At 38.2% G+C, this 8,952-nt stretch overlaps 2 protein-coding genes across 4 annotated transcripts; one reads left to right on the forward strand and one right to left on the reverse strand.

Annotated features, from left to right (window-relative positions):
- The first annotated feature begins 3,127 nt into the window (after positions 1 to 3,127).
- Positions 3,128 to 4,463, forward strand: LOC117126495 (WAT1-related protein At1g70260-like). The gene is made up of 4 exons (XM_033274657.1): positions 3,128 to 3,364; positions 3,461 to 3,619; positions 3,724 to 3,875; positions 3,977 to 4,463. The coding sequence occupies exons 1-4, from the start codon at positions 3,155 to 3,157 to the stop codon at positions 4,155 to 4,157; spliced, it is 702 nt and encodes a 233-aa protein (XP_033130548.1). The 5' UTR covers positions 3,128 to 3,154; the 3' UTR covers positions 4,158 to 4,463.
- Positions 4,464 to 7,004: 2,541 nt separating this feature from the next.
- On the reverse strand, positions 7,005 to 8,805 carry LOC103830887 (protein ALTERED XYLOGLUCAN 4). 3 transcript variants are annotated; one of them, XM_018652977.2, is made up of 2 exons: positions 8,380 to 8,805; positions 7,005 to 8,239 (listed from the first exon to the last, which is right to left on the reverse strand). In XM_018652977.2, the coding sequence occupies exons 1-2, from the start codon at positions 8,561 to 8,563 to the stop codon at positions 7,224 to 7,226; spliced, it is 1,200 nt and encodes a 399-aa protein (XP_018508493.2). In that variant the 5' UTR covers positions 8,564 to 8,805; the 3' UTR covers positions 7,005 to 7,223. The 3 variants fall into 3 exon arrangements, with proteins under 3 accessions (XP_018508493.2, XP_018508492.2, XP_009104957.2); XM_018652976.2 differs by having other exon boundaries at positions 7,005 to 8,287; XM_009106709.3 differs by having other exon boundaries at positions 7,005 to 8,302.
- Between the last annotated feature and the right edge of the window lie 147 nt (positions 8,806 to 8,952).

An 8,952-nucleotide genomic window follows, 5' to 3' on the forward strand; every position in this document is an offset into this window, starting at 1 on the left:
ACTTCCAGTTGGAACTCTGTTACAACGTCGTGTGATTGGTACAGATAGTGTTTGTAAGAGATGTGGAGGATGGAGTCAGAATTGCATGTGCTGCTGAGCTGTCCCTATGCAATTCCACTGTGGGAACAAGTTCCAGCTCTCTTTTAACCCTTGTCAACATCAATATCTTCAGTAAGCCAAGTCCTACAAGCATGTCATAGAATGGTGTGTCCCCCCCCCCCCAACTGGTGTAGGCAGCTCTCCCATCTACCCGTGGCTCCTACGGACACTCTAGACAAACCGAAACAAATTGCTCTTGGAGAATAAAGACTTTACGGTCGATGAAATTGTCTTGAAGATTATTCATGATATCAGGGCTTGGAAAGGAGCCCAAGACACTATTGTTTTGAAAACTAACACATTGGTCCACTATAAACAAGCTCATCCTAATAATATTCTTGCTTGATCCTCTGCTGTTACAGGTTCCAACGCTTTGACAGTTTACTCAGATGCTGCATGGGATGGAGGATCTCTCCGAAATCTGTGGTATGGGCTGGCATTTTCGAGATCCTCAGGATATCAAGTCACTGCCCTTCTCTTCTAATTGTTGCTTTGTCACCTCAGCCCTTGTAGGAGAGGCATTAGCGGTAAGCTGCCCTTCTTATGGCAATTTCACTTGGAATACATCACATTAATGTCTTCTCAGACTGCAAGGTTCTCGTCTTCTTCATTAAAAAACATGAACGAGATATATTTGTTCTCATTGTGTTGCATGATATCTTTTGTTTAGCAAACTTTTTTACAGTAATTTCCTTTCAGTTTATGCCGCGTGTGAAAAATGCAGTGGCTGATTCTCTAGCAAAATCAGCTTTGTTTGAGCTGCAGAACTTTCATGATTTGGAAGAGTAGTCTCTTTATCTTTGTACTAGACTCTTTGAAGTAATGAATAGTTTGCCCAAGAAAAAAAAGGGAAGGCATAAAAATCCTACTGGAAATCGTTTTGGAATTTTGATTATTTTAGTTTAATTCCGTTGATTTATATGGTTTTATACATTTTGAATTTAGACTTCAAATTTGATTTATAGAATTCCATATACATATTTTGTTTATATTTGGTTACTCTATACTTTGACAATTTTGGTATGTATGGAGACGGTTCAGGAATTTTACGAATCCAGATCAATCCTTCATATCTGGAATTTTCAACGGGACGAGGGGAATAAACAGCTCATTGTGGTAGTATAATAAAACCAACTGGCTAAAAACCGTTTTATTCTATGGAAAAAAAATTATTGTATTGGGTAAATGAAGATTCTCTTGAGAGATTCTCTTCGTCACAAGAAAGACAAAATATATATGTCTCTCGAAAGACAAATAACAGATGTGGGAGATTAAAGACCAAACAAAAAACAAATATGTGGGTCTTATGCTCTTTATGCTCTCTGCACAAATAAGAGCATGTTTATCCGAGGAGCATATTGGCAGGATGATTCCTGCAAGTTTTCACATCCACGATGAGCTCGCCTGGCTACAAATGAAGTCCGCACTGTACTCTAAAAAATCGGGATACGCCATTGCAAAAATAACCACCTCGCTTGAAGATGTGACTGAGTTTAACTGAAAAACTTGTATATGGCAAGTCAACACATCTCTAAAACTCAAACATTTCTTATGGAAGGCAAATGCTGGAGCACTTCCAGTTGGAACTCTGTTACAACGTCGTGTGATTGGTACAGATAGTGTTTGTAAGAGATGTGGAGGATGGAGTCAGAATTGCATGTGCTGCTGAGCTGTCCCTATGCAATTCCACTGTGGGAACAAGTTCCAGCTCTCTTTTAACCCTTGTCAACATCAATATCTTCAGTAAGCCAAGTCCTACAAGCATGTCATAGAATGGTGTGTCCCCCCCCCCCAACTGGTGTAGGCAGCTCTCCCATCTACCCGTGGCTCCTACGGACACTCTAGACAAACCGAAACAAATTGCTCTTGGAGAATAAAGACTTTACGGTCGATGAAATTGTCTTGAAGATTATTCATGATATCAGGGCTTGGAAAGGAGCCCAAGACACTATTGTTTTGAAAACTAACACATTGGTCCACTATAAACAAGCTCATCCTAATAATATTCTTGCTTGATCCTCTGAACAGGTTCCAACGCTTTGACAGTTTACTCAGATGCTGCATGGGATGGAGGATCTCTCCGAAATCTGTGGTATGGGCTGGCATTTTCGAGATCCTCAGGATATCAAGTCACTGCCCTTCTCTTCTAATTGTTGCTTTGTCACCTCAGCCCTTGTAGGAGAGGCATTAGCGGTAAGCTGCCCTTCTTATGGCAATTTCACTTGGAATACATCACATTAATGTCTTCTCAGACTGCAAGGTTCTCGTCTTCTTCATTAAAAAACATGAACGAGATATATTTGTTCTCATTGTGTTGCATGATATCTTTTGTTTAGCAAACTTTTTTACAGTAATTTCCTTTCAGTTTATGCCGCGTGTGAAAAATGCAGTGGCTGATTCTCTAGCAAAATCAGCTTTGTTTGAGCTGCAGAACTTTCATGATTTGGAAGAGTAGTCTCTTTATCTTTGTACTAGACTCTTTGAAGTAATGAATAGTTTGCCCAAGAAAAAAAAGGGAAGGCATAAAAATCCTACTGGAAATCGTTTTGGAATTTTGATTATTTTAGTTTAATTCCGTTGATTTATATGGTTTTATACATTTTGAATTTAGACTTCAAATTTGATTTATAGAATTCCATATACATATTTTGTTTATATTTGGTTACTCTATACTTTGACAATTTTGGTATGTATGGAGACGGTTCAGGAATTTTACGAATCCAGATCAATCCTTCATATCTGGAATTTTCAACGGGACGAGGGGAATAAACAGCTCATTGTGGTAGTATAATAAAACCAACTGGCTAAAAACCGTTTTATTCTATGGAAAAAAAATTATTGTATTGGGTAAATGAAGATTCTCTTGAGAGATTCTCTTCGTCACAAGAAAGACAAAATATATATGTCTCTCGAAAGACAAATAACAGATGTGGGAGATTAAAGACCAAACAAAAAACAAATATGTGGGTCTTATGCTCTTTATGCTCTCTGCACAAATAACCCCCCCCCCCCCCCCCCCAAGAAATTAATACATGCAAAAAAATTGCATAGAGTTATGGGAACAATAATCTCATTAAGCGGAGCATTCAGTGAAGAATTGTACAAAGGTCCTTTTATAAGACCAGCTTCGTCTGCTTCCCCTACTCGTCTTCTAAAATCAATCCCTAAACTATTGGTCTACTACAACATCCCTGATAATTGGTTCCTCGGCTGTATCTTTCTGGCGGCCGCTGTTTTTTCTGTCTCCCTATTCAATGTTATTCAGGTATATTCAACAACAATATGAACCATCAGTAATACTGAAACCATCTTAATGCATGTTATTCAATTTTGAGATTAATTTTTCTTTAATCTTTGGCAGACAGGGACGGTCAAAAAGTATCCACACGTAATGAAAGTGGCTTCGTTTTACAGCATAGTCGGGACGATCCAATGCCTAATATTCTCGTTGTTTATGGAAAGAGACCTAAGTGCATGGAAGATCGAGCCTAACTACGATCTTTGCCTCATTATTGCCACGGTAATTAATTTACTGTCTTTTAAGATAAACAGTTTTTAAACAAAAAAAAAAGAAGAAGTGAATCATATAGTTTACGAACCTTTCATGATGTGTAATAAAAATAGGGAATTTTCGGAAGTGTAATACGGACAAGCGTACAAGTAAAGTGTACCCAAATGAAAGGACCATATTACGTGCCATTATTCAAACCCTTTGGCATATTTTGGGCAACACTCTTTGGTACCAGCTTCTTCGTCAACAGTCTTCACTACGGCAGGTCCGTTAACAGATTCATTAATAATCGTAATTATTTATTAGCATATTGTATTACCTAGCATGAGTGTTGATCACTATTATATGATTGGTGTTTGAGTGCAGTGTATTAGGAGCAGTCATAGGTGGCGTTGGATATTACACAGTTTCTTGGGGACAATTGAGGGAAACCGAAGAAAAACAAAATTCAAAAGATGAAAGAAAACCCATCAAAACTATTCATCATCACGAAGATGATGAATACAAAATTCCATTGCTTATTAATCAGGAAGAAAGTCCTGTGTGAATTGTGTATTATTCGTTTTTTCTTGAGAAGAAAAGGAGGGTCGTTTAAATATTTTCTTGTCCTCTTTTTTTCTATGTGGCGTAAGTAAGAAGAAATGCGTGTGAGAGTGTGTTTATTATATAAGTCGTCAGTGTCAATGGGAGACTGCTGAAGTAGGCTTTTTGGTCCGAAACGCAAAAACCCCAATGTATATACACGTATTTGGATATGTAGACTGTAGAGCACTCTATTATGCTTTTACGTAATGAATAATTTCCGAAATGATCGATTGTATTCCGGATATTTTATATGTTATATACATTTGTACAAGTTGTTTGATGCGACCAATTAAATATGTAAAATTCAAAAAATTTAAATTAAACTATAAACATTTTTTTGTAAAAATATTAGTTAACTTTTTGGTCACTGAATTAAATAGATTTTCACATATGGAAATAACTCAAGAGATAAAAATAGTGGTAAAGCCCATACGAGTTTAGATGAAATAAGGTTCTCGATTTGATACATATGGGCCTAATACGAAGTTGTAGTAAAGCCCCATACGAGTGTCTTTGATTTGGTGAAGGTTCGCCACTCACTAGCGCCTAGGGGAATAGTATGGTTTACATTATAAGAGCATGTTTATCCGAGGAGCATATTGGCAGGATGATTCCTGCAAGTTTTCACATCCACGATGAGCTCGCCTGGCTACAAATGAAGTCCGCACTGTACTCTAAAAAATCGGGATACGCCATTGCAAAAATAACCACCTCGCTTGAAGATGTGACTGAGTTTAACTGAAAAACTTGTATATGGCAAGTCAACACATCTCTAAAACTCAAACATTTCTTATGGAAGGCAAATGCTGGAGCACTTCCAGTTGGAACTCTGTTACAACGTCGTGTGATTGGTACAGATAGTGTTTGTAAGAGATGTGGAGGATGGAGTCAGAATTGCATGTGCTGCTGAGCTGTCCCTATGCAATTCCACTGTGGGAACAAGTTCCAGCTCTCTTTTAACCCTTGTCAACATCAATATCTTCAGTAAGCCAAGTCCTACAAGCATGTCATAGAATGGTGTGTCCCCCCCCCCCAACTGGTGTAGGCAGCTCTCCCATCTACCCGTGGCTCCTACGGACACTCTAGACAAACCGAAACAAATTGCTCTTGGAGAATAAAGACTTTACGGTCGATGAAATTGTCTTGAAGATTATTCATGATATCAGGGCTTGGAAAGGAGCCCAAGACACTATTGTTTTGAAAACTAACACATTGGTCCACTATAAACAAGCTCATCCTAATAATATTCTTGCTTGATCCTCTGCTGTTACAGGTTCCAACGCTTTGACAGTTTACTCAGATGCTGCATGGGATGGAGGATCTCTCCGAAATCTGTGGTATGGGCTGGCATTTTCGAGATCCTCAGGATATCAAGTCACTGCCCTTCTCTTCTAATTGTTGCTTTGTCACCTCAGCCCTTGTAGGAGAGGCATTAGCGGTAAGCTGCCCTTCTTATGGCAATTTCACTTGGAATACATCACATTAATGTCTTCTCAGACTGCAAGGTTCTCGTCTTCTTCATTAAAAAACATGAACGAGATATATTTGTTCTCATTGTGTTGCATGATATCTTTTGTTTAGCAAACTTTTTTACAGTAATTTCCTTTCAGTTTATGCCGCGTGTGAAAAATGCAGTGGCTGATTCTCTAGCAAAATCAGCTTTGTTTGAGCTGCAGAACTTTCATGATTTGGAAGAGTAGTCTCTTTATCTTTGTACTAGACTCTTTGAAGTAATGAATAGTTTGCCCAAGAAAAAAAAGGGAAGGCATAAAAATCCTACTGGAAATCGTTTTGGAATTTTGATTATTTTAGTTTAATTCCGTTGATTTATATGGTTTTATACATTTTGAATTTAGACTTCAAATTTGATTTATAGAATTCCATATACATATTTTGTTTATATTTGGTTACTCTATACTTTGACAATTTTGGTATGTATGGAGACGGTTCAGGAATTTTACGAATCCAGATCAATCCTTCATATCTGGAATTTTCAACGGGACGAGGGGAATAAACAGCTCATTGTGGTAGTATAATAAAACCAACTGGCTAAAAACCGTTTTATTCTATGGAAAAAAAATTATTGTATTGGGTAAATGAAGATTCTCTTGAGAGATTCTCTTCGTCACAAGAAAGACAAAATATATATGTCTCTCGAAAGACAAATAACAGATGTGGGAGATTAAAGACCAAACAAAAAACAAATATGTGGGTCTTATGCTCTTTATGCTCTCTGCACAAATAACCCCCCCCCCCCCCCCCCCCAAAAAAATTAATACATGCAAAAAAATTGCATAGAACATCACAAATCTTCTCTAATTTATGGTGCATAGCACATCCCTTTCTTACTAGTTGCCACTTGACTCCACAAAGTCCTCTTATAAACAATGACACTAAAAATAAACAGCTTTCCATTTAGTTAGGCTTTCGGCTCCACATTATTCCCAGCTATAAATAAAACTAAAATATAGTAGTAGGTCCAATACTAAAACAATAATAATTAACAATGTCCTCTTGATAACATTACTACTACAACTCTACTTGGGCTTTCAACATACTAAACCAAAAACAAATGGAATTGTAGCCATAACGCAGCTATACATCTACGGGATTGCTAGTTGTTAATGTACATACAGTGTATATATATAGTAAATACACGTCCTGATAGTTGAAATATTCAGTGTAAAAGCTTAGTATAAAATATGCAACCACATAAATTTATTTATTTTTCAGTTGTAGTCATGATCTAGAGGATGAAATCAAAAAGACTAGAGGATCAAAAGTCAAGTTCTTTAACTACGAAAGCAAGAAAGTGAAGCACGTGCTTTTTTATCTAAACTAAAGCCAACTATCTTTTGTTCTCCTCCATCGTTTAAAGAAGTAAAATAACAACTACCAGAAAGTATAACCCCCATGTTTTTCAATCTAATCCAACAAAACAAACTACCTGTAGTTCAAAGAAAAAATGATTACAGCTTTTGACATATGCATGATATTTCAGATCGCTTCCACAATCATCCTTCATCATTTAAACCCTCAATCGCCTTAACATCTCTATCATAATCTCATTCCACGTGTCGACAGGACCAGGCAAACACCAATGCAAACAATCATTATGAACTCTCTCCGGTACACCGTTCTTGAACGGGAGCTCATACATATACGGACCAGGATGTCCGTCTGGTCTCAACACCGATATCGCCGTCACGTCTAACGCTTCTAATCTCACCTCCGCTCCATTAGCTTCTTTCACCGCCGCAACTTCCTCCATCTCTATCCGCCGCATCTCCAAGTCCAAACCTTCTAGAACCTTCCCCTCTTCGTACGGCTCCGTCATGTTACACGCGCCGAGACTATCCCAAGGCCGGCCTTCAAAATGAGAAGGCGAAAACGTCGTCAAGATCACCTCGCGGCGGTTCCCAACCACCGCCTTCAACGTCGTTCTTATTGCTTTCCTAAAGATATCGAAAAACCCTATCTCGGTACAGTTCCTTGCCTCGCAAGAATGACATCCCAAGACCGAACCGGACTCGTGATAAACCGCAGGATGTAAAAACCAATGTCCCACAGAGACCACGACTGTATCAAAACGTTCTAAATCACTTCCCCATCTCTCGTCCACACGGTCTACGTGCAACACGTTGTGGTCCAAGTTTCCGGATTTCTCTAAACCGGCCACAAGAAACGGGGACCAGTAAACCGAGACCGTGACGTTGTGAGACTCGAAACGCCACTTTCTGAATTTATTATCATCTCCGTTTCTGTAAACGAGATCAGGGCTAGAGACGGTAGAGAGGAGGCAGATGAGAGACTCGAGCTGGTTTCTAGCCATGGAGTCGCCGATAAAAGCTAGATGCTTGTCTCTCATAAGATCAAGAAACCGGTTAGCGTCGAATCTCGGTATATCGCATTGGTTCGGTTTCCATTTCCAGTAAAGGTAACCAGAGTCTGGTCTGCCATGGCGGTAACAGTTCTGACCATCTTTGATTGTTCCGCAGCTCGAGCCGTTGTAGAGTGGACCCATCTCGTCTTTGACCCATTTGCCTTTTGTATAATCACATAAAGATTCTTCCTTAATACGATCATAACTCTCTTGAGTTTCATTTTTTGTAGAACAACAGAAACTAATTAAAACCACCGTGACTTCATATATAAACAATCATATTGAATAGTTTCAAACTTACCTTGAGAAGATGAGTAGCTAGTGATCACAACGTGTGCCGTAGAGTCTTGGAGAATTGTATCATCAATGGTTGAGAAAGGGTTGTAGAAACAGAGTCGAAACAGAGCAATTGGTATAAACGCTGAGACTATAAACACATAGATCTTCCGCTGACTTAGACAATTTGGTTGCTCTTTTAATCCCATTTTAGGAATATAGACCAACCTTGTTTTTGTTCTCTTTGGCCTTATTTATTCTTCTTGTGTTTGATTATTGATATGGTGATTTTTTTCCAAGTACATGTCACATCGGCTTTTGGTGGTTGTTCTGTTTTACTATGTGGAAGTGGAAGAGACGAATGGTTCAATGGTTTTGGGCCATGAGAGGAATATTTTATTTAAATCTTTATTATTAGTCTATCCAGGTCAATAATATTGATGTGCTTAATTTATAAAAAAGATTTAACAAATTATGTTCAATAGGTTATTCTTTGCTTTTCTTGCGTTAGAAAATATAAAACACTAGTCTAGCGCATATGAATATCTCTGACTACAAAATTAATTACCCAGTAATATCTTTTTTACAACCCAAGTTA

The sequence above is a fragment of the Brassica rapa genome, chromosome A07 (assembly GCF_000309985.2).
Source record: "Brassica rapa cultivar Chiifu-401-42 chromosome A07, CAAS_Brap_v3.01, whole genome shotgun sequence".
Lineage (NCBI taxonomy): Eukaryota > Viridiplantae > Streptophyta > Magnoliopsida > Brassicales > Brassicaceae > Brassica > Brassica rapa.

What these genes read in the sequence shown, in the direction of transcription:
- LOC117126495 (XM_033274657.1), top strand. Translation starts at nt 3,155, where the DNA reads ATGGGAACAATAATCTCATTAAGCGGAGCATTCAGTGAAGAATTGTAC. An exon ending in CCCTATTCAATGTTATTCAG is followed by an intron (nt 3,365 to 3,460) that starts GTATATTCAACA and finishes AATCTTTGGCAG; the next exon opens with ACAGGGACGGTCAAAAAGTA. An exon ending in TTTGCCTCATTATTGCCACG is followed by an intron (nt 3,620 to 3,723) that starts GTAATTAATTTA and finishes TAATAAAAATAG; the next exon opens with GGAATTTTCGGAAGTGTAAT.
- LOC103830887 (XM_009106709.3), bottom strand. Translation starts at nt 8,563, where the DNA reads ATGGGATTAAAAGAGCAACCAAATTGTCTAAGTCAGCGGAAGATCTAT. An exon ending in TAGCTACTCATCTTCTCAAG is followed by an intron (nt 8,303 to 8,379) that starts GTAAGTTTGAAA and finishes GTTGTTCTACAA; the next exon opens with AAAATGAAACTCAAGAGAGT.